At 38.2% G+C, this 26,185-nt stretch overlaps 1 protein-coding gene across 3 annotated transcripts in view; it reads right to left on the reverse strand.

Moving 5' to 3' along the window:
- The window catches only part of VPS41 (VPS41 subunit of HOPS complex), a 115,837-nt gene that overhangs the window by 34,157 nt on the left and 55,495 nt on the right, over nucleotides 1-26,185 (reverse strand). For 2 of the 3 annotated variants that reach the window (XM_049816474.1, XM_049816473.1), the window contains exons 7-12: nucleotides 25,982-26,047; nucleotides 15,566-15,685; nucleotides 12,325-12,471; nucleotides 11,055-11,121; nucleotides 2,672-2,769; nucleotides 131-260 (exon numbers count right to left, since the gene is read on the reverse strand). In XM_049816474.1, coding sequence (XP_049672431.1) covers nucleotides 131-260; nucleotides 2,672-2,769; nucleotides 11,055-11,121; nucleotides 12,325-12,471; nucleotides 15,566-15,685; nucleotides 25,982-26,047 — 628 coding nt within the window. The remainder of the gene's footprint in view (nucleotides 1-130; nucleotides 261-2,671; nucleotides 2,770-11,054; nucleotides 11,122-12,324; nucleotides 12,472-15,565; nucleotides 15,686-25,981; nucleotides 26,048-26,185) is intronic. The other variant, XM_049816475.1, reaches the window with a different exon arrangement.

A 26,185-nucleotide genomic window follows, 5' to 3' on the forward strand; every position in this document is an offset into this window, starting at 1 on the left:
GTCATAAGCAATTATAGATAGTTATTCAAGGAGGTGGCATAAAAATGAAAAAGGAAGCTGAGTCCTCCCAAATCAAGTCTTTTTTAACCAAGTTATGAAAATAAAACAAAACAATATTAAGAACACCTACCTAAGTGATAATCTCTACATTCATTTTCCTGAAATCCTCGTACTGTTAGTGCATCAGAAGAGATCTCTTCACAGGACTCAGGTAGGGGTTGTACAATATCCAGTCTAGGCCTTGCACAACACTCCACCTCCTAGAAAAACCACCAACATCTTAGTTGCATCCTACACGATTTACCTTAGCAATGCCAACTGATGGTCATATACAAATAAGGCTGAAATTCAACAGCTGCAAACATTCCCAAAAGCCCAGTACTTTGCACTGGGTACTCAGTTGCGAACCATACAACCTGCAAAGTTGTGCCCCACAGAGTGGCTGTAATCACATCTGAAACACAAAGGAACGTTATTCCTAGTCTTGGCTTGCTCCCCTTGAACAGATCAGCACAGAGAAGGAGGTTTAGACAAGACACAGGTCTAAACCTTCCCCTAAGTTTGCTTGCTATTTTTCTGCTCTTGGTCATAGAAGTTGTCAGGGCTATCACAGATGATCATCAACCATTGCATTCAACAAGCAACAGACCAATTTAAGACACATTCTCAGCTGGGCCCAGGCCCCAAAAGACAGAGCTCTGTGAATCAATGATAATCTGGTACCAAGATGAACATGGGGGTTTTTAGCTAGTGTTTAAGTTTGCACTTTTAAGCATCCAGCAGCAGGAGGGAAAAATTAATCTGAGAATAATATAAAACCCTTGCTGTGCTGATGATTTTAGAGTAACATGAACTTTAAAGTGCAATGTAGGTGGTAATGGTAAGACATAATGGATTTTCATCTTCCATCCAAGGGAAACCACTGTCTTCAACTAGCTCTACTTTTAATTAAGTCAAGGTCCAAGACAATCCCCTAATTTCTACTTCTGGCTGTGAATCATAACAAAATGCAGCATAAAAGAGCAAGGAGACGTACAAAGTGGATTTACACAGCTCTAGCCTACCCATTCGGCAGCAGCACCACTCAGGTATTTTCTCAATTGTGCTGTTCCAGCGCAAGTGAGAAAAAAAAAAAAACAGAAAAAAGAAAAAATATCAAAGCAAGCCATGAGTTCAATTCTGATCCAATTTGTAACAAGTAGGAAGCTGTCGTTTGAAAGCTGTGAAATCAAGCGTAGGAAGAAGTGTTCCTCATAACCCTACAGCACTTGTAGCGAGCAGCATTTCTGCTGCAAGCTCAGGCAGCTCGGGCTCCATGGAGCCAAGACAGTTACAGAGGGGTTCCTACCACACCAGGGCACTGACACGGTGTCAGGGAGGAGAGTACTTTTGTTTCCTTACTGGAGTTACCCAGAGGACTGAGAAGTTATCGAAATCCAGCATTTGGAGTTTGTTTAAAAGGCTAATTAAGAGCAAATACATGAAAAAAATCTCTTTCCTATGTTCTATTACCATTGTATCACCTGAAATTCTCTTTTCATCTTTCTTTCCTGAAGCAGTTAGAATGACTTTAACCTTTATCAGTCACTACCTCCTTTACACTAGTTCCTTTCCCATGCTGCTACTTCATTAACGGTGGCTTCCCAATTTCCTTGCTCCCTAGCATTTCAACCCATTTTTTCCTCCCCCTTCCTTATCCCACTTGTTTACCTTCTTTTCTTTCACCAACTCTCCCACACCAGAGGACTACTGCACTGGCTCTCTTGGGAGACACTGGCATGACATTATTTTTCTCCTTAATATAAATAAAGAAATAATAATCTGACATCCTGCAGCAGAGCTGGAAGCTAACCCTATTGATTTCAGCAGGCTTGAGCATTTGTTTGAACCTACAGCATTTCATTGCCTAGCAACTTGTGCACCCAGTTGCTTAAGGTTACTATGGTGATGGTTGTCTAATGCAGACCTACTATCAAAGAGATGATCAAGAGCATCTGCCGTTCTCACACCGCAACTTCAAGGATTTCTTCCACTGCCTCGCCTTTCATTTGGCAATATGAAATAAATGTTGGAGACTGACATGGCACTCACCTGCACACAGGAAAAACGGCTGACATGAATTCTAATTTCTACCTATCTACACACATATCTGGGAGTACACAACTAAAGGTCTTGGAAGCAAGGGAGATGATGCCACTTCCTCGCAATCATGCATCCTACGCCGCCACAGTGGCTCTTATTGCTTGAGTTGATCAACTTCACTACTCTCATTTCTTCTAAGATGCAGTGTCAGCATGCCCCTCTTATGGCTAAAAAAGATTCTTCATTTCATCTGGTGCAGAAATAACAGAAAGAAAGAGAGAAAAGGAGACAAAAAAGGGGGGGGGGGGGGGGTGGAGGAAAAAGGAGGGAGAAGGACTATCTAGAGACTTCCTCTGCCTTCTGCAAGAAATAAAGGAACCCAGACAGGACTTCTGAAAGGTTAAGTACACTAGTCTTCAACATCACCTCCACTGACCTTATTTTGTAGGTCAAAGAAGTTTCGAGCACTGTTCAATACCAGCAGACTACAAATTTTTTCACAGATAAACAGATTTGCGTGACTAGTTTTAAGGCCCAACTCACAGGGCAGTTAAGTGCTGTGAAGAAACTCTAACAGAAAAACAATTACCGTTTTTTCGGAAATCTCCTTTACATATGAAAGTATAACAAGCTGGTCGCAGAGAGGCGCAAGTCCACTGATATAGAATTCGGTGTCAAACTGGAAAACTGAAATACAAGAAAGACAACAGATTGTTAAATAAGTGAATGTGTATGAACTACTTCCTAAGAAAAACACACAACCCCTTTTCAGTGGCAATCAACAGCATGCAGTAGCACTTCAGAGAAATAAAGACTCAATACATATAACAAACCTACAGACTTCCCAGGTGGATCAGCAAGATGAAAAATTACATTTAACAGATTAAATTCCATTAAAGCTTACAAGAATAAAGGTTTGTGCTCCAGGACATGCTAGGGATGAAACATTTTAAATGAATGGTCAGCCTGATTTTTAGTCATCACATTGAAAAAAAGGAAGCAAAACCAACCCCAAACTCATTAAACAGTCAATAAATAGAACAACTTCATTGGTTTGCATATTCGCAGCAAGTTCGTGTGGCCATAAGAGAATACACCTGCTACATCTATTGGTATGATATAAGAAAACACAAAGGTCATTATTTATTTATCATCACTATAAACACAGGAAGATTTACAGATACCCTCATTACAAGGAAAACATACAGTTGAATAGTCCCTTATTCATAAAACTGAAAATGTAATTTCCTAAAATTGCTCCTGAAACTGAGGCAGTTATGTGATGACTATTTTGAGAAAGAAAAAGAGAGCTGAACTGTATTTACAAAAAGGCTAATTAAAGCAGACCTCTGCCACAGAACTAGCTATTCAGTTTTATTCTGCTGGATTTACAGTGCAGCCCTTTTTGTGGGCTCCTCTCTCATGGGGTCCAGAACAAGAATCATTCAAGTGCTTATATTTAAAAAAAACTTATAAGCTTTTACAAAAATATCAGATACATCATCATTTGCTCCCAAAACATTGTTTTAGGAGAATCTAAGCGTAAGTAGAAAAAAAAAGTTTCTTTGCTTACTGCTTAGCATGCTACATTACTAATATCTACTGTTTACTAAAACAGTTACTATTTTAGCAAAGCAAACAGAAAATGCAGCATAATGACACTAAAAATAAAGCTAATTTTCTTTAGCTAATAAGAAGGAACAGGAGAAATAATCGTCCTCCTGCTAAAGGAGAAAAAAATACTGTCAAGTAAAGTACAGATTTGACACCTGTCTCTCAATGAATAAGCAAATACTGTTTTTCTCTTAATGACTGCTGACACTTTGACATCACTGGGGGACCAAAGCACGGCACAAGGCTAGAACGCTCAATCTATCCTAGGAGAGAATAGGTTTAAATTTGTAATCCTGTACATAATTATTTTGTTCTAGCCTGCAGGACTGATGAGATTACTTTGACTGTGTCACATATTGCACTGAGTAATGATTTTAACCCATGTCAGAAACATCTACAGAATATATCTTATTCCCAGTTTACAATTTAGTATTTGGCATTTTAAAAGAATATGGAAAGCAGGAGGAAAAAAACTGAAAAGAAAAAACAAAGTGAAATCCATAATGCTGGCTAGAAGAACAAGCAAAGAAACTTTCAATTCGGCTTTAAAAAGTGACAAGAGAAGTCTCTCATAGGCATGTAAGATATTGTGGTTTGAATTTAGACAGGGAAACAGTGTGGTGAATGGTACATTTATAAAGACTATGGGGACAGTTTTAAAAAAAAACACGTGTGTTTCTTTGACTTTCACTGGAACTTTAGTTTCTTTGCCAGTGAAAATGTTTGTAATGTCCACGTAATGGTGTATTTAGGATCAAGCAGTAGTAGTGTTCCAAGAAAAAAATAAACAAATAAATAAACCCCATCACTTCAAGTTTTGGTTTTAAATAGAGTTTAGTTTCCTTGGTTTCACTTTCAGCTTTCTCTCAGCTCATCCTCCTCAAGAGGCCTTGTTGAAACACAATGCTCTAGCTCTGCTGCTACAGCCTTGAACAAAGAAGCTGGCATAGACAGTGCTTCTTGACCTGCTAAAAACCTTTGATGCAGCTAATCAAAAAAGTCTTACTGAAAAAGATTACAGAAGTTATAGCTGCACAGAACACTAATACGTTAATTTGACTTACTCTCTGGATACTTTGTTGTGGTCAAGGGGGAAAAAAAATCCAACATAGAGGCATTGCAGAAATGCTGTTAATTTGAAAAGGATCCAAAACAATTAAAACAAACGTAGTAGTGAAGTAAATGGGAATGACCGAGGTACGGCCATGTGTCAAACATGTTTATGCCTGTCATAAGAGAAGATGGAAGATATGCTGACAGTGGATCTACTCCATGTTCAGCATCTGTGTATAGCTGTCAAACAAATTACCAGGAAGCAAAAAGAAGAAACCTGTACATCTTTTTTGTTGTTCATTAAATTAAATGTATGAAATATATCACATTACAGAAATAAAACAATATATAGCTACATTATTTACCCAAACTCTATAAAGCAACTTTCTCTGAAATTTCAAGATATACACACACACTGTGGATTGAAACTAAAAGAAGTCTATTTTGTTTTATCAAATCTCAAAAAGCAGCCCCTGCTTTTCCACTGCAGATTTATAGAGTGAAATTCTGGTTACAGTCAGAGGTTTTTGCCATTGATTTCAATGGGGACAAGGTTTCAACATTGCCTTCTAGGAAAGTAAGCAGGAAGCTGAACTAGCATGCAGAGAATTAACATGAAACTTAATGTGTGGAGAAAAAGTAGGATTTGGGTTTTTTTTTTTTTTAATTCCATATAATATATGAAAGAAATTGAAAAGCCAACACACAAGCTAATTTTTAGGTAGCCCAATCATGTATCAACATCAGCAGAGCCACAAAGCACCACGAACTGGCCGAGCTCACCCAGAACTCTAGTGCACTGTTAGCTGCTGGGGTGATGCCACTACACATTCCCAAATTACTTTTTAACCGGCTACTTCAGGTACATCTGCAAAATTTGCAGTCATTGCTGTAGGCAACACCACAGCATACCATTCAGTGTTTTCAAGGCAGTATCTCCACCACCACTGCTTTTACTGAACTAGGCTATTTACGCAAAACAAAATATAATACAAAATTGCATGTTTTGATTAGGTAAGATCATGTGCATGCAGTTGCATTTTATATAAAATATAAAAAGACTTTTTTTTTCTTTTTTTCCACAATATGTGCATTAAGCTCCAGCTAGAGGACCAGAAAAGGTCCCATATAAGTATCACTTAAGTTATCTTTAGATGGATAGAAGCAAATCACAAAGCATAAATATATATACATGGTATATTTTTATTGAAATAAAAGAATATTCTTACTTATAGGTACTTACTTTAGTACTACCCAACTAATTCTTGAAGAAAATACAAATCTCATGTTTTTTTAACATTCATATTTTTCTCTGAAAATCTTCATATTTGAACACCTGCCCCAGCATTTAAGTATTTCCTAAAACATGGTTTCTATCTCCCATAAGACTCCACAACAGCCTTCATATATTCAAATTTCCAGGGCAGACCTACCTCTGACAAGAAGCCTGAGAAGAAAGCTCAGGATGTGCTCAGTTAAAGAAATGTCAACTGTGACTCGAAAGGAACTGTAAACTTCTGGGGTGGAGCAGTGAAGTAACCCACATGAAGGTCCTTTATTTGGGCTTGAATATCCTCAGAACTCCCTGCAAATTTTCTACTTGTACTACTATATGTGAAATCAAGCAACTATTTACCTAATCATGTATATATTGTGATGGGATTTTAGTTGACTTTTTCCTTGAATTTCAGTAGGAAGAGCAGTAGGGTAAGACTAAAAATCAATGGTGGGTCCTATACATCAACAATTAGCAAAAACTGATGCTTCCAAACTTGGAATTGACACCCTCTACTATTTATTTATAATCAAAATGCTTGGAAAAGTCATATTCATATTTATTTTTGTCCGAATGTTGAACGTTCAGAAAAGCTTTAGAGAAAATTTAGCAACCATTAATCAATCCTTCTATATATAACTTTGAATGCCACACAGCAAAGAGGATGAGCATTTTCATTAAAGCAAAGCAGGGCAATGAAAAAGATACTATTAATTGAATATGATCACTGAACAACAAAAAAACCCACCTAGGCTTAAAATCAAAACTCTGTAAAGCCGCTGTCACTGAAAGCTGTTGCCTTACTACTTGCTACCAGCACAGAATGGAAACGAGCAAGAATTTTGCTACCAAAACAAAACAATTTCTCTCAATTATAGTATTACACTAATCAGAAACATCAGGAAAAAAGCCCACTACCTCATCATGCTAGTATCATCCAGCTGGTGAGGTCTACTCTTTCAATTAAATTAGAAAAATGTTTTGTCTACTGGAAGCAGTGTTACAATTTGCTGTTTTACCTGCAGTCATATTTTGTGTAATAGAGTGCTACCATGGCACTTAAATTGTCTTACCCCTATTGCATCTCACACAGCAATAAAAATCATCTTTAGAAATACAGCAATTCCCTGTACAACTCCCTAGCTACAGACACATGCAACCTTTAAGGAAATCCCGCAGAATCCTTGATGACAACTGGCAAGTCAAGAGCTTAAGTTTCAAAGCTTCAAAGTTGATTTTCTGAAAAAATCTTTTTTCCATTACATGTTGAACTGAGAAAACTTAACCAACAGGGAAAATATTTAGCAGTCTGATAGTCATGACTAATTTTATCAAGAAATTTATAAATTATCAGTTTGGCTTGTAGCAAAATGGGGTGAGAAAAAGTCTAAGTGGAATCAGCTATATAAATGGGTTGCCCCCCCCACCCCCCCTTTTTTTTTGCAATTTGCTTCTCAGAGTGTAGCAGGCATGCTCCAATGAAATGTTTGCATAAATCAGCATATAAAGATGATGACATTTAGTCACAATTAATTTCCTGCTCATCATCATCACACTCATTAATTAAGCTTTAGGTTTGCCTATATAAAGAGAAAAATGCTGGTATGATAGATTCCAGTATCTCACTTTACAAACCAAAAAATAAATATTCCCATGTTTTCTTTTCAGATAAAAATGTGCAATCTCAATGCTTAGTGGTAACTTGCCATGCAGTTATACAGCTATTCCCTCACAAAACATACAGATGTGTTGTTACAAGCATATCCACAAAACACGTAATTTTCAAATTAGAATTCTACTTTGTGGGGAATATGGGGGAATGCAGAGGGGAGACAAGTTCTCAAGAGGCATTGCTGGCTGGTTGGCACCTGGAATTAAGTTGAGATTCCTCAGATAAAATTTGGGCTAAAATAAATTGAATAGGAACTCTCCAACAGACTTCAAGTCTTCTACTGACTTCCAGTGTTAATCTCTATTTTCCACTACCATTAACAATCTGAGTAACTGAAGCAGAGATGAAGTACTTCTCCACAAAAGTATATAAAATCCCAAGCTACCTGACAAGGCTATCGAAGGCTAGATGCCCCGTTTCACTTTGAAAAGGCATCATATTAACTGTAAGTGCTAATTAGTTCTTTAGCAACCAGCCTTCTCACAAGGTCCTGTTGAGGAAGGGTTCCCTGTTCAGACCTGAAGTTGTCCAGCACTACAGCTTTTGTACACGCATCAGGAGCGAGTACAGAGGTCAAGCACTCTTTAAGAAGGATCACAACGGCATTTAGTCCATGTTAAGCCTGTAATACAATACCAATACTTTCTAATCAATACACTACTTCACAGCGGTAGCTGACAGAGCTAAACTGATAGGATCTGCTCAGCTAACATACATTTAAACCTAAATAGAAACATTTCACTGGAGTTTATCTTCAATACTGAATGAAGACCCACAGAGGCAATGAACTGTAACATAACCAGAGACAATGGAAAAGATCACTGAAGAAAAGCACCATTAATATACTGAGAGATGTAAATAAAATCAGCAATGCCACGCAGATCTCAGTGCATGAGACCTGTATAATTAATCTAATTTCTCTTACAGGTAATCACAGCATTATCTTCTTTAAAACAGCTAGAACAGTACAATGGTGTTACTTTCCCTCATTATGGGCCATTGGGTTTAGCATCACAGTAGACACTGTATTTATTTCTCAGAGTAAGTATAGCTATGTGTCAAGACAGAATCAGAAGATGAGGAGGACCTTGTTACACAGGGTCCTGTGTACTGAACTTGCAATGCAGGAAATGCTCTGTTTCCTTATTCACTGGGCTGCAAACCACTGAAGAAACATACACGATCTACTAATGCCATCACAGTTTACTATGATACTATTGTGGAACTTTGAGGTCCTCAGAATGGCTCTAAAAGAGCATAAATCTGAAACTGTTGAGACACGAGAAAACACTGTATTACCACAGAGTTCACATGCATTACCCTGATGAGCAGAGAAGCGACTATGAAGTCTCCTACTTCACTTCTGGGTTTCATTCCAGGTGCAAAATTGTAAAAGTGGGGGGCAGGGGAACCAAAAAACCCACACCAATGAACATGACAAAAATTAGACTGTGTTACGGGTTTCATGTAAGTATGTTACCAAGATATTATGAGTCAAAACACCTGAAAGATATTCAGCTATCCTGCCACTGAAGGATATTCTTGCCTTGTATAAATTCTTTGCATTCTGAAAGTGTATCAACTTATTCATCCACTTAGGATATTAATCGTCTTGCAAAAAAACTACACTGGTTGCTGGTCTGCCCATTAATAATATCAGGCCTTCCAGCTATGCCTTTGAAAAGTAAAGCTGAAATAAAATTGAAATAGATGCTATGGCATGACACAGAGCTCTGCAGAAGACTTTCTATGTGACTACATCAAAAGGTGTTGTAATTTATTTTGAGGCTTGAACAAATAATATTTCGTCTTTTCCCTCCCAAATATGCACATTCCAATGAGTGCTGCTGACAGCATTTGGCAGACCTGTTTCAGTGCTTTGACCTGAAACCAGAAACACAAATCTCAAGCATGCTGTTAACAGCTTAAGTGAGATAAAATGCCAGTCCTCAAGCATACAGAGAAGATTTTAGGCTAAAAATTGCAAGATTAAAAAGTTACTTCCACAAAAATCTCTGACCTTCAGGTCTGCACCTAAATAGTCTGATGACAGCTTTTTTTTTTTTTTTTTTAAATGAAGTTCCAATAGACAGTCACGTAAGAGAAGCTCCCTCCACAGACACATTATAGCTGAAGTAGAAGTTGCCTCTGTTCACTTGTCACTATGTAAACAACCCCATTTAATTATTTTCTAAAAGCTACTTACAGGTACAGAAAAGATTATATAAAAGGTCTGAGGCTAAAACTTCAGACTGAACTTCTTGACAAAATTCTCTCTAATATTCTAGAATTCCAGAGTTAATTATTCTGTTGGGACTATGTAATCTTAAACAACAAATAGCTTCCAGGTCTCAGTTAATTGTCAGGCATGCCACCATCTCTCAGTATCCAGAGTTCCTACAAAGTTTAAAAAGTCTCCTAGTTGATTTTCAGAAGCTATTTTAAAACAGTTCTTTCCTGAAATCAGAAAGCAGAGTTTACACCTATGCCATGCACCATTGTAACCTGACATGAGTCAGGATCTTGCTTGAACACCCTTGTCTACAATCTCATGTCATTACAGTCAAGACAAGGAAACACCAAAGTTTACAAACTATTGTCCACTCCGGTCTGCAGAGTCCCAGAGGGCCTGTTTATCTTTCCAGCACTACCTTTTCACAGGTATTTCCTTTCCCCAGAAGAAGCTTCTGGTGACAGTTATTACTTTTTGTTTACATCCTCTCTTCACCTACAATTTTCCTTTGAATTCCACTTTACACTTTACTTAATACACACATTTTGTCAACACCTTTTCCATTAATCAGCAATAATGAAATTTATTCACATCACCTAAGCTAGACAAATAAGAAAGCAAAGGAGAACATAAAATGCAGAAGCAAAAAAGGCAACAAAAAAAAATTCAAATCAACTTTCTAGCACTATACCAAAGAGATATTTAAAAAAAAAAAAAAAAAGAAAAAATTTATGAGCAGTGTAGTCAAACAACGCATAATCAAATAAAGTAGCATCTATTTTCTCCTTACCACTACGCTGATCATCATTTAACCAAGATAAAAAATCAAGTACTCTGTAGGAATCTGCATGAAAGGAAAGTTAAGACATCCACTGTTCACACAAGAGTCTCTGATTTTAGCTGATCACAGAATTTAAGACTCTCTACAAATAAAAAAAAACACAAACCAACCAACTATGCAGCATGATATTATGACAACCTCATCAACTAAAAATGAGGAGACATTTATATTATGACTACATATTGCCTCTGAACTGTAACAGCTTTTTCAGGCTAGAATGCAAAAACAGACCTTTAAAGCTTTTATAAAAATTTTGAAAAAGTGCCCGTTTGTACAATCATACCTATTTCCACATAGCGGTTTGGAAGGTCACGCATTTCACTGGCATGCCGTTCTTTTACTGAGCAAATCTAGGAACAGAGATTTGGATCATTATGATGAACAAACTGTAATTCCTAAAATGATACTATCTTTTCCCCGAAACTCCTTTTCTGACTGAGGCATTCTCAGACACGCATTTCTGTATTTTGAAAAACACAGGCTGTAAAACACTGACAATGCATCGCTGAAGAAGAAAACCAGACAGGGAAGTTGTAGCTGTAGTCCACAGCCTTATAAATAAACTGGGAGAGAAGGAAGATGGAACACAGGAGAGAAATCTGAAAACATCTACTCACTATGACCTCTTCATAGTAGTATATATGTGAGTTTGGTTTTGGTATCTTCTCACACTTTGCGTCTCATTACCTTACAATTTCAGTACGAATATGCTATTGCAACTCCCAATAACAGGAGGGGAGTATGTACATATAAAGAAATGCAAATACCCAAATGTTGTGAAGTATGTGCGATACAAGGGAGAAGACAGATGCCAAACTTAGGACAAACCTCCTCATTTGTAAAACTCTAAGTTTAATGCTTCGAAAGCTTTTTACATTTCACCTACCTCACTCTACCCTCCTTTTCCATCTACTCCTACTGAGCGCTTTTAATTTCCCACTGTGCAGTGATGTAGCAGTCTGTTATTAGAAAACAGCTAACATGCTTCTAACAAACTCATGTCAGGTGCTGGTCTGAGCAAATCATAGTCAGTCTGCAGCACACAAGTTCTAAATGCTAGTACCCTGCTGAAAGCAGAACAGAACCCCAAGCAGCCTGTCCCCCCACGTCTTTTTTTTTTTTTTTTTTTTTTTTCCTATGGTTGACTGAAATCATGTGGCTGTTCTAGCAGTCACAACCTCTTCAGCCCCCGAAACAATCCCCTCCAAAAACACCTTATGGTAAGCTGTTCTTCCTTAATGCTAATCAAAAGAAATGAATTCAACAGCCCACTAAAAGCTTTCAAAAGAGGAAATCTCTCCAAGGCACAGAGAAGTGTCCCTGAGGATTACATTCGCTGCGTGCTCACACACAGAGATCTGTCTGACCGCTGGGTGTCTATCACTCCTTCTCCTCATGAGGGTCAGTCCAATGACATTTCTATGGCAGCAGGAGTTTTGCACACTGTAGTCAAACCAAATTCTATTTTTTTCGATTGTCTTTGCTTTTCAGAAATAATCCTCTGTTTGTCTGTGATAACAGCAAGCATTTATTACAAAGACAGGTAATTGCACCTTTACTGAATTTCCCCAGCCAATAATCAGCGTTAAATTATCCTTCCAGCAAAGGCTGCAGGGATACATATCTGGGCGAAGGCTTATGTCATCTCGAGGCACATTGGTAATTCTTTGCTTGGAGATCATGTCAAGTATCTTCACGCCCTGAAAGTTTAAATACAAGAGAACTTTATTCAGTATGACAAACTCCTACTTACCACATCCCGTATCATTTTGTATGCTAAGGCAGTCATAGCAGTTTATGGCATAAATTTCAGGGTAGGCTGAGTGTGCCAACAGAAAAAGCTGTTGATACAAAGACCCATCTAACTCAGGGGGTGACAGAAGGAACAAAGTGATTAGAGTAAGTTAGGTATTTTAAATTCACATGTCAAATGAAAAGATATAATAAGTGAATGAGTGACAGATTAGCAACTCCAGTCGTGAACTAGTTCAGATTCTTGGGCTGGTGCTACTACTGGAGAAATGAAAATATCCCAGCTCTTCCTGGGATACAGGCCCTGTAGAGAAGCAGAAATTTCCACCTTGGAAAAAGAAAAGGGGTGAAGCAACAGCTCATTAAGGCAAATGAAGCCAATCTGTACTTCTCCAGAAATGCATTTCTACTCTTACATTAAAACAGAAAAGCAAACACATTTAAATGATGCTTGGTTTTGTATGTTGTGATTTTTCACTTCCTCCTAAGGGAACCCTCTAAACTAATAGAACAAGAATTTTAAAGAAAGGAAGCTCAAAGTAATTTGGGGGGGGAAGAGTCATTAATCAGATTTTTCCATGCCATTTAGACAAGGTGAGCTATAACCTTTCCAATAGCAAAATAGAGATTAATTTCATGTTAAGTAATGACTTGTTCTTAGCGATTTAAAACCAAAAGTCCCCAAAATGAAACAAAGTATTTTAGTACATATTTCTTTTCTGCTCAGTGAGCTTAAAGAACAACTCTCATGATCACAGAAAAGGGGATGGAAGGGACCTTGAAAGGTCAGCGTCCAGGATGCCATTCCATGTTAGGATTTTTCTACTGACAAAACTGATTTAAAAGATTCCCCTGCCTGTTTCTGTTCCCACCCCGCCCCATGAGTTTCTATGTCACCAGCTGTTTGTAAGTCAGAGTCTAAACATGGGGGTCATAGTCTAAGCCAGGTTTAGCCTTTTTTTGTTTGGTTGGGTTTTTTTGTTTTTAAATCACAAGGAGCAGTAAGTGGTATGGGGGTAGGCTGGCTTCTTTTTTTCAGTGATCTTTGTCACTGAACAGCTGTAAGCATGGAACATACTATTGGTTAACAGTCATCAAGGTTTCAGAAAAAAACTTGCACATAGCACCTGCAACGTATGGAGCCCAGATCTCTGGGTAACATAAACAAGGAGTTTATGCTTTGTGTTTTCTAAGCTCATCTGATAAAACATGCAGTCTTGCTTGAACTGCATTTTAATAAAATTGTCTTTTATTAATCTTACCACTTTGTCTTCAAGGATGATTTGCAGATAAAAGTGACCCATATCACACTGTTTTTCTACAAGGCAGCAAATCCTATATGAGATAGGCTAGCTTATGTTTAAAATGCCTTTCAAACCAATAGCGTAGAATCCCCTATAGTTATAAGTATGCCATTTGCATCATGAACTGAAAGGACTTTCAGAGTCAACTTCCTATCATGAAGGAGCCTAAAACTTGTTCAAATGGGAGTTAGGCAGCCAAATGCCTCTAAGGATTTGGTTCTCAGGTATCTCAGTTTGTAAAACTTACACTCTTGGCCATGGAGGAAGGAAGAAGAGGGCACAGCAGCAAACATGGGTTACCTGAGCATCTGAAAAGCAGAATTAGACCTTGCCTAAATAACCTGAGACTATCCAATGTCTAACAAGGTCACATACAGTGTGCGAAAACAAAAAAGGCGTAAGAAAATAAAAACTGGGTAACCCTGCACAGACAGTAAGAAGCAAGGCTATAAAAGATTTTCTCTGACTTTGAAAGAAAAAAATGAAACACAAAACCTTGCTAGACGATGGAGAAATTTTAAAAAAAGTAAAGGGGGAAGGGAAAGGCCAATAACCAAATATATTAATCTTTTGGAGGGCAAGTGTCATTTCATTTTTCATTGAAAGATAGGCCCTGACCATGGCTTTTTGTCTCTGACAGATGGCTCTCAACATTTTATTAGTATTCTGCGTTCTGATGTGGCACATCATCTCTAGGGATAGCTATCCTCAACTGTCCTATCCATTCCCAGCAGATTCACCTAGAATATGTATTTTGATTTTATGGCTCCAAAAAGAACAAAACCTTCAAAAAAGCTAATGTTATGTCGACCAAGCACTCACTGAAGTTTCAATTCTAATGCAGCTATTAAAGGGGAGCAAATAAACAAAAGTCCATCTCTAATAATTTCATATCAAACTGGTTTTGAAATGAATAAAAGAACAATAGCTTTAAAATAGTTTAATAAATGCTTACCTTCAGGAAGGAAAAACAATAGAAGGGAAAAAAGCTAGTGTTCCAGAAGTACTTTCACCACATATTTTAAAATAGGACTTTAGAATGTAGACATGATACACACTTAAAAACATATCCCTCACTGCTGAGCTTTAAAACATAGACCTTGACCCATCAATTAGATATACAGTGATAGGTGAAATGCAACACTCAGCATGAAAGCAATGGTTCCCTTTAAAATATGAATTACACTTAGAACAAAAAAGGCCTATTTTCTCCTAAGTCTAGCCTTTTCTAGTGGCCTACCAAAATGAGAAATTATGACTGTCATTTTTTTTATAATCTGCAACATTAGAAGTGCATATAATGTCACTTCAGTACAAATTACAAAGTCCAGACAGGTTTGGGATTTTATTTGGGGGGGCGGCAGGTGGTGGAGATGTTCTATTATTTTTATAAAGAGTTACATTGGTATTCCTTCCTCAGTTTGCTTCAATAAATTGCACTGCTCAAAACTCTGCTATACAATAGTGTACAGTAGTGACCATCCCTAACAGTGGTATGTAGAGCTACTTTTCTTAATTTCTTCAGAAGTGGCAACCATATAGAGAACACTAGCTCGCCAGCAGAAAAATCCAGAAGAAATGTCCACCAAGAAATGGGATCTAAAACATATCTTTCAAAGCCTTTTATACTTGATTCTTCAAATGTACCATTTTTCAGTAGAATATTTTGGCAATTAACATCAAAACATTTAAAATATCAGGTATTTTTGTTCATGTAACAGAGATGACAAATACTTACCATATTATTGGCCCAAGCAATTAAGTGTCCTCTCCATTTCACATTTCTTATATTTCCTTCCCCTTCATGTAAAACTGAAGGCTTCCATCTATTCATCCACCCTCTCTCATATAACAGCAACTATGAAGAAGTACAACAAGAAATATTTCTGTGACACAGTGCTGTATGTAAACATGGGAGGTATTTTTTGCTTCATTATTCCTTACTCTGCTTGGATTCAAGAGCAAGGAAAAATACACACCTATCACAAAACAAAAGCAAATACAATCAAACATTTTCATATAGTACATATACATTGAGAATCTTGTATACTATGGCATTCAAGTTACTTCAATAATAATATTAATAAGCAGACCTTCCATCAAGTTTCTCCAAAGAACGGTAAGCATAATTATTTCCATTTTAAGGATAAAGAAATTAAGCCATTTGAGAACCTAAGCCTACAGGACTAGTGACAATGCTTTAGAAAGCTGGTAAAGAAGCCAGGCCACCTCACACCTATCCACTGATCTCCTGATAAGCTGCTTCTTCCCTCTAAAACACAGGTGGACAAAGAAAACTGTTGAAGACCCCCAAGCCTGTGATCTTTTGCTTGGCTCCATGTGGAACTACACGGCCTTCCACAGGGCTCTAGAGATTCTGTGTGTTAGTCCCACACATGCAAAGTACACTGGACCACAAGTGCTGCTGATTGTAAAATTTGTGTGACTGGGAATTCTGGATTTTGCAAATAAGGAAGGTATTTTAGAATATCTAAATGCATAGGAGAAGTTATGAAATGCTTTGCAGTAGCAAAGAAAAACCCAACTACACGCAGGCAGTTTGCACAACAGTGCAGCTCTTTTACTGGCTCCTGTATAGTTTCAGGAAGTTATTTGATAGGATTATAACATGGAATCACTTTGAGCGTTGCAAAGTGCAGTGCTTGGAGGGATACCTAAGTAAGAAGATAAGGCGTCTACGAAGATTATACTCTAAGGTACCAGCCCTGCCAACTTTTGCATGAGCACACCCACATACAGACACATGCTCAACCTGAACGCGAGCTCACACGAGTGCACGATGACCATTAAGAGGTATAAAACTGCCACCTACAAGGTCTTTTACCATGCTAAAACCTAAATCAAGTACCTATGTTGCTAATATTTCCTACCTAAGATCGAGCTGTACATGCTTTTTTATACATGGTTTCCCGTATTTGCATAAATATGTCAAATGTAAGACACTAGCTGTTTAAAGTAACATCTTTTAACAAAATAAGGCATTTTTAACGGCAGTTACAGACTGCCTCTCTCTCCTAAAGCCACAAGATGGCACCAGAAGACAAGTATTTTGTCTAAAAGTTTAAAGCGGTCGCTATCTAGGAAAGTCAGTCTATCAAACTTTTGCGGGAAGCATGCTGCAGACATCAAACCTCTCACTCAAGCGTATCTTGCCACTTCAGCCCCACCCAAAATGACTGTGTGCCCTTCACATATCTCACATGAAGGCCCACCTTTTAGACAGTCTAGGGGTTTTTTTTCCACTTACAAAAAAATACTCAATAAAACTCTTGCAGAACATGCTATTTTACAGCAACCAAGGCCAGATGCTGAAAGCGTAACATCTACACTCGTAAGGCAGTGCCATACAGAGGGATTTCCATTAGCAGGCTGGAAGGTGGATCTGAAACTGGGAGCAACCCCTCAGCCCAAACTAATTAGCTCCACTCAGAAGCTGAGGATGTCATTAAAAACTAAGTGCTGTGCTGATCCAGACTTGAAAATTACTTTTTTTTCCTAGTTCACAAACTCCTAAGGAGAGGCTCAGTGGAAAGAACTGTCACTTAGATGCTTTTTTCAATACTGTCCAATAAAGACAGCAGCAAAATACATAGTATTTTCATCTGGACTTACTGGACAAGGCTGCAAAAATTCATGTGGATGATGTCAAAGGTTAAAACTGGTTGATGTGAATTATATTAACTGAACTTTGAATCTTTTCTGCTTGTGACTGAATCATGATTTAAGTTTATTACACACAAGATCCAGAGTGAGCTTGGAATGACACTTTGCAGCTATTTTGTAACTGTTCATGGCTTGTGAACATCATGCTTTTTCATAACTACCTGACTAAGAAACTGCAAAGAAAATAAATGATCTGAGAAAGAACTGGTGAGGAGAAAAGAAAATTAAAAAAATCCTGCTTCAGTCTATGCTCAAGTCTAAGCACATGCTTAATTAAATTCTCAGACCAAGGCAGTAGAAGACAACAGTCTGATATTGCCTGTAATAAAGATGTGTCCTAGTTTCAGCTCAGATAGAGTTAATTGTCTTCCTAGTAGCTGGTACAGTGCTATGTTTTGAGTTCAGTATGCAAAGAATGTTGATAACACTGATGTTTTCAGTTGTTGCTCAGTAGTGTTTAGTCTAAAGTCAAGGATTTTTCAGCTTCTCATGCCCAGCCAGTGAGAAAGCTGGAGGGGCACAAGAAGTTGGCACAGGACAGAGCCAGGGCACCTGACCCAAACTGGCCAACAGGGTATTCCATACCATGGGACATCACATCCAGTATATAAACTGGGGGGGGGGGGGGGAGTGGGGGCAGGGAATCGCCGCTCGGGGACTAACTGGGTGTTGGTCGGCGTGTGGTGAGCAATTGCACTGCGCATCATTTGTACATTCCAATCCTTTCATTATTGCTGTTGTCATTTTATTAGTGTTATCATTATCATTATTAGTTTCTTCTTTTCTGTTCTATTAAACCGTTCTTATCTCAACCCACAAGTTTGACTTCTTTTCCCGATTTTCTCCCCCATCCCACTGGGTGGGGGGGGAGTGAGTGAGTGGCTGCGTGGTGCTTCGTTGCTGGCTGGGGTTAAACCACAACAAGATGGAAAGTGAATCTGAATCACTGCAGCACCCAGAATTCCCCGTTTCATATCAGCAAGTGCAATAGGTCCAACACTGAAGCCAAAGGACATGCAACGTTGTGGCTTCAAAAAAAAAAAAATTAATCTCAGAACATGCTTTACTAATTTATCTTCAGTGCAATTATCTGCATTTTATTAATATACATAATGTGATTTATTTATTATTTCTTACAGCAATGACACCTGGACACTGAGTTACTGAACCCAGAACTTTGCTATGCGTTTTTAAACTGCTATCCACTGTATTCATCTCTCTCAAAATAAGCAGCCTAATTTATTTCTTAGTCTTCCTTTCTGTCTTCACATTGAAATGTTTATTGCACCAGAAAGCCATTTAAAACTTCAAGAGAAGCCAGACACATAACAAAAATCCACTGTTTCTGGAGGGGTTCCTCCTACCACCACCCTCTCTTTTTGGTAGGGGAAAAATATTTTAGGGCTTTATTTCCCATAAATCCCATATTTTGGCAGTCAGCATTCACAGTACTTATATTTCAACCGCAGCCACAAACATCACTTTCTTGCATTCTCTGCAATACAGTTTATATTTTCCCCTTTTTGATTTGCTCTGGTAAATCTTTCTAGTCCTTTGTTACAATACAGTAGTGCTTAGCACTTCCAACATCTCTTGCATGTACTGCAACATGATAATATAGCTAAAACAAAATAAACTTTGACTTCAAGGGTCCCCACTCACACTCCTTCATAGTATATTGCAATCTTCTGATAGTTCACTACTTACTACTTTGCGAGTCATCTTAACTGCTTATACTTGTCCATTTGATCATTAAGAAAAATGACACACTGAAATGCATGAGACAAGTGGACAGTGCAGGACACTTTTTGGTTTTAAAAACAAGCGGATATAATTCTCTTGAATAAGTGAATACATCTTCCTGTATTTTTCACTACCAGGAGAATAATAGCCTCCAAAAAGGGCTCAAAACTCTATTTCAGAGTGCATCTGCTAAAGAGAATAGACTAGTGCTTGCATTTAATGGAGCCTCTCATGCAATTAGCATTAACAATAATTACACGTAATCCCAGTCTTTAAACTATATACAGGAATTCTCAATCCTCTGAACAAAGAGGCCAATGATTGCAGCTTTGGTAGTATCAATATAGTGAAGTAATTCAATCCAATTTCACCCCACCACCAAATACCACCTTCAAAACACTGAAATAAAAGATGTCTGTTCTCACACAGAGACAAGTTTCAAAGGAAACATAGTTTTACTGAAGCACTATGCATAGCATCATTACTTTGTTTCAACACAGCACCTTCTTTTTAAAGATCTGGAGGTGTTATACAGAAGAAAAAGGCTGAGATTTCAATTTGTAATTGAAGAGCCACCCTTCCCTTCCCTATTGCAGCACTGCTGGATTAGTTTTTATTTCACAAAAAAAATTTAGGAAAAAAAACTCCCTGTATTTTCCTTGTCCTGTTCTTTGTTTGCCTTAATGTGAAGATGTGCCTACCTGTGGCATTTGTTCTGTTTTTTGGTGCATATGTCAGCAAGTCTCCCCTCTGCCAGGCAAGATCACAAAAACCTAAAATGCTACTGCCATGGTTACAAGTGATCACTATAGATATTTATTGTTTTCAGCATAAAAATAACATTTACAGGCACAGTCAAGATTAACAGGTATCCCAGAGTAACACAGAACAGTATGCCACATGAAGACTTACTGTTTAATCGTGCATCCCTAGGAAAATATATAGCAACAATAAAAAATTATCACTTCTGTTTGGAACAGCAATGGACTGGATGAGCTCAAACGAGGCAGAGAATAATGTAAGCCTCAAGTTTTCAACTGAAGATGAGTTTTCAAAATATCATCACAAAATGCTGTTGTCTAAGGAGCTGGGGTGTGGATGGAGGGGAGGGCAGGAGGTGCAGCCAAGGGAAATCAAGCAAGGAGGCAGTGGCAGACAACAGCAGCATTGGGAGGTAAGTGATGGCAATGGTAAGATATGAAACAGGAGCTGCTGCGGTAGTTCATGGACAGAGAAGCTAGAAATTTTGAGATGTTCAATACAAACAAATGCCATAGGTCTTTTATTAGGCTGTACTTTTAATAACTCAACTGCCAGATTCCAGCTGTCACCTATTCACAAAGAGCTACAGAATTAACACCTTGGAAAGCAGCCTTGCAGGCAGACACAAGCTCTCACACATTTCATATATTTAGATCCTCTTTGCTTGCCACCTCAGGCAATGAAAAAAGTTTTCTACACAGATATTTGCAAAATACACAACTATAGATTACACGCACACCGGACTACAATCCATTCTCTCTTTACACAAACCAAATTTGTTTGTTACAGCACAAGGAGAATGTTTTGTTTCTCACGATAAAGAGAAATGCACATCCAAATAATAATAAAGAAGAAATGTAAGCCAAATAATTTGCTTATTAAGCAAACAGCACATCACTACTTATCAAAGTCTCATCTGCTTAATAACATAGGATACATCCGGGCATTATACATCGCAGCAAGCAAATCACAGCCCTGTATTATTGTGGCTTGCTTGCTGCTACAGTTTGTTCCCTGCTTATGGTAAATTATTCAATGCATGGATAGAAATTGCCATAGTATTTACTCTTTCTTCACTTAAACCAGACCTTTGAGTATTTACTGACTGACATTTTATAGCTTACAAAGCAATCTGCCCTTCTTGTCTGGTACTCTTCTACCCAACATAATGCCAAACAGCTGACTACCTGCTTTCTAAAAATGGACTGTGCTACAAACAGCATCCTGACAATTTAATAATTTGTCAAAGTAGTCCAACCAGTTATTATGAAGTACATATCATAGGGTTCAGAGGTAAAGGTCATCATCTACTTACTCACAAAGCAAAGTGCATCTCCTGACACTAAAAGGCAGACAATTAAAAAAAAAAATAAATCTGGGACATTCTCTGGCAGACTTGACTTTAACATAGAAATTCCACTACCCACAACAGCAGTTGTAGATTCCCAAGAATGCTATTTCTCTTCCCGCTTGTGAATTGTTTGCAATTGCTATCCTTTCTCTGTATGTGACGTTGCTCTACCCGGAGTGGAAAGAATTTAGATCATCTTGTTTTGCATCTCAGGCATGAGATACTGTGGATCCAGCCCAGGATTCTAACACCAAAATAGTATTTAAGATTTATTATATTTTTAATAATGCGAAATTTGCCCCAGGTAACACTAAATTCTCTCTGCTTTTGTAACGGACAAAGAAAAGAGAGTCTAATGTTTAAGCATGGGCATTGATATGCTCAGATGCTAATTCTGGGAGGATAAATGGGACAAACATGTTCAGACACATCTGCATTTGCAAACCAGTTCTTATAGTGTATCTTCTCTAGTAGAAGAAATACAGACCCCATTAAATATATATTTTTATACCTATTTCCACCATATATATAACATAAATAAATTGTGTAGATACAGACACAGGCAGCTATAAAGATGTGACTGCTGACAGTCACAGGGTAAATTTTCAGTTTTGTCTTGGTTCCCTAGGTTAAAATGTTTCAGATTGGATACTCAAATCAACACTTATACAAAATGTATGTCCTAGGCAAATGAGGAGGTCCAATCCTTTAAGATTCTGAATGTGCTACTCCCATACTGGCTTCAGAATTCATTTGCTTAATTGTGCTGGGTCCCCATTACCATGCTGGGTAGAAAACCCCCCAAAACCCCTTCATTACCACACATTCAGCAGAATGACTCAATCACTCCAGAGGATTCACTCTCATAGGAATTTTACTACAAAAACCTTTGCATCTGGTTATTGATGTTAATCAAAACATGAAATAGGAAGTCTTATCAATGCCTCTCCCAAGAAAGAAACCTCAAGTTGTCCTGCACTCCTAAATTATCTTTACATAAGATGCAGTAGCTGATAACTTGACTTTGGAACCAAAATATCCTTCAGTCTTCTCTCTTTGTTAGTTCTGCCTCTTTAACCCTCTGGATATAATGGATACTTGGACTTTGCCGTAGCATTCATTTAGTTTATGTTTTGGGAAAGACCAGCACTCTAACAGTTAAATAAAGAACACCCTGTTTTCAGCTGTACCACCCTCATTTAGTTGGCTTTTACCCTATTATTTTTTAAGATTAGATCCTTTTTTAAAAGGTGGAAGGTTATGGCCTTCAATAGCACAGTATTTGTCTTTTCCCTTGCTTTGAAGCTCTACTGTCTGCTCTGGACAGGAATGCCCTGTTATTTACAATATATGGTATTATTATTTCAGGGTTACCATAATCTGCCAAGTCATCACAATGGTGCTGTAGTTAATTGCAGAGGTAAGGGGGAGGGGAACAGGGAAGTACCTCTATTTAGGATGGTACCTATTGCTTCTCACTGCAATTGTGTCAACGTTTCCACAGTACCTGCCTTGTTTCTACTAGGCACAGATAACATTCATTCATTGAAAAAAGGGGGGGTGGAAAAAAGCTTTTCCAGCACAAAATAGAAGGCAATGATATTAACCCAAGCTTATGAAAGTTCTTTACTTTTAAAAACCAGTACTTTAGCAAGCAATTTAAATTGGTTAATTAGTTTATAATAAAAGAGAAAAACCTCTCAATGGACTCTAGTACATGCCTAGTTAAGCAACTGTATAAACATATGCACAGTAGAGTTAGGCTTCCAACAATCTGCAATGATTTAAACAGTTACCCCAGGGAGCACCGCTCTTAAGGCAGCTTTAGGTCAAGCTGAGCGTCTAAAATGTGGCAAATCTCAGCATCACACACAAATTCACCCAAGTTCCAAACATCCACCTGTACTGGGAACCGAGGACCTGTCCTGCGCATTCCTGAAGCACATCACTTAGCTTTTTTTCCCCTCCCTTTCTACAATTGAAGAGATTGTTGCTCACCTTGAACATTTGCAGAATGCAGTGGGTCTTTGAACTGAAAAGTGTAATTTTTTATACATTTTTATATTGTTATGAAGAACTGTATATTTCTCAAAAAATTAAGGAAGTGGTAATTTACAGTTATAGCCTCCCCCCCCCCCCCCCCCCCCCCTTCTTTAAGGATATTACTGAGGCAGATGCTTGGCTATAAAATCAATAAATTTAAGCAGATCTGAAAGTGGTTTTTTGAGATGAGACAAAACAGAGTGTTAAGGTCAAGGGAGCAAGTTCTTGTTTCCTGCATGCATCTGTGGTTTGGCTTCTTTATTTTGTTTCACCATAAACCAAAACCAGCATGAAATTCAAGTAGGAGATCAAGAAGGAAATCATATTCCAAGACAACAATGTTCATAATGCAACTAGAGGGGTTTGAGGAAGTGACGAAATTTCTTTCTGGGTCCTTTTATCTGCTCAAATTATCTTGGCAAACAATTTAACACCCACCCCACCCCCCCACCCCCCCCAACATTTAAAATGCTAATATACATTATGTCACCATCTCCCAGAATAACAGAAAAAAAGACAGACCCTGCAACCCTTTGGATGAAGAGTTCACACACTTCACACTATGTTTTTGAATGCAGCTCAGGCAAGGAGCATAGCATGAGGGCTCTAAGCAAAGCTTTTCTCTTAAGCTTGATCCGAAATGAGGATAGCCTTACCTCTATCATTACTGCTATCCCTGCCTTGGTGTGGGTGGGGAAGACAGACGGCATGCCTCCCACCACTGCCAGCTATCAGCTGTGAAGTCACTGTGTCCATGCAAAGGCTAAAAGCACAGAGAACTCAGGAGCTACAGGAGGTCCCATCCCCCTCCCCGAAGGAGCTCACCCAACTACACAACCTCCAGACACAGGGAGAGATGCGAGGTCTGCAGCCTGTGGTGATATGCTTCAGCCTGCTTCTCCTCGCTCTTGTGGACCAACTCCCCATTGCCTGCTGCCCCCATACAGCTCTTTGGCTTTACACTTAAGGAGAGGTGTAAATAAAATGCAGGGATGTTTTTCAAGGCCTTTTTCTTTCCAGAAAAAGAAAAAAAATTCAATAAATAAGTAGGTGGAATTTAACTTTCTGAATTTCCACAGAGCATTTTGTTGTTGCCTTTATAAAAGCACGTATGCTCCTTTTGGAGGAAAGGAGAAAAGGGGAAGGGTTTCTACCACAAGGCTAAGAGGTTTTATTTGCTGGTTTTATGTATCAATAAAATCAGGTGTCGAGGAACTTTTATTTCCATGCGAAATACCTTATGTTAAGATGTCAATTAAAGTTTTCCTGAAGAGGAAAGTTCCTCAGCAAAAAATGAATGCATTAAGAACGAGTATACCATTCCCCAGAGGACAGAATATAAAACAACCTGTCAAGTAATCAAAGATAACCAAAGAGAATGTGTTAACTCCCTGATGTTTTTTTCTGTTCGGCATCAGGTGAATGCAAGCTCTTTTACCACCTGACGGAGCCCTGTTCTATTAATTCCTTTCTTCCCTCTTTCCATACCCCTTTTATCAGCAGTAAAAAGCTTCACAGACTGGTGGCTGACAAAGACGTACACTGACTGTGCATTATTTTAAGGGCACCACCAATTCTGACTAGCCAGCAAAAGCTGTCAAGCATACGTGCCACTTAAAAGCAAAATAAAACACAGCTATACTTTGAAACATATTGAACTGCTAATGAAGATTAAGTTGTATTCAGCACTAGAAGTCTATATTTCTTAGACGCTGGTAAAGGAGAGCATGGCATTCAGTTTGATGCATCTGTAAGCGAGGATTGTTCATCCTTAATTGAGAAGAGAAGGCAACAGGAAAATTCCATGAATTCAAGAAACTGTTCCTAACCAAACCTTTCATATTTTGACTGAAAATACGCAATGTGACACAAGATACTTGTAGGAACTGGACACAGCTGTAATCTGCAAGTCAGAATTACACCCTACACCAATAAGACACCTAATGCACATTTAAAATAACAACTGCCCCAAGTAGAAGACTTCAACTACACAGGTATAAGTACTTCAAAAAGTGGGAGCCCTACTCTAGCAAGAGCTCCCCTGAATTACTTTAAAAATAAACAAGCAAAAAACCCCACACCAGGAACAAGAACTGATGAAGATACTTGGGTTTGCTTACTTAAACAACACCCTCCCTCCCCCAAACAAAAAAAGAAACAAAAGTCACAAACAGGTAAAGCAAAAGAAAAATCCCAAACACCAAAACCAACATGCATTATAAAAGATCAGTATTAAGGTCTAACTTCTGCTCCCACTTCAACAAATTAAAATGAATAGAGAAAATCTGGCCTAGGAAATGCAATTGACTTTTTTTTCAGACTATGTAGACAGAAATATTTCTACTTTGAAGTTCAACTTGTTGCAACATGTTTTTAACGTAAGAAGTGCACTTCTCCCCTCCACCCTGGAATTAGTCTTAATTAAGAAAAAATGTTTTGGAATATAATGCATAAAGAGAAGGAAACAAGAATTCTTTGCTCTAGGTGTTAAAAATTACATACACGGCGTTCGGAGCTAATTTTAAAAGCTGTTTAAAGATAGCCTAAGCTCATTACACTAGGACTGCTTACCTTTTTCCCTCCTGTTACAAATTGCTTGAAGTGGGATCTTACAAAATGAGGATGAACAGCAACAATCTGCGGGGGGGGGGGGGGGGGGGGGGGGGTGCAGGGAGAAGGAAGGAAGAAAAAAAAAGGATTATGGCTTAAATACAAGTTTACAGGGAGCACCACATCACTTTTTAAACTAGATAACCCTTTGCCAAGTATCAACTA

The sequence above is a fragment of the Accipiter gentilis genome, chromosome 14, assembly GCF_929443795.1.
Source record: "Accipiter gentilis chromosome 14, bAccGen1.1, whole genome shotgun sequence".
NCBI classification, from domain to species: domain Eukaryota; kingdom Metazoa; phylum Chordata; class Aves; order Accipitriformes; family Accipitridae; genus Astur; species Astur gentilis.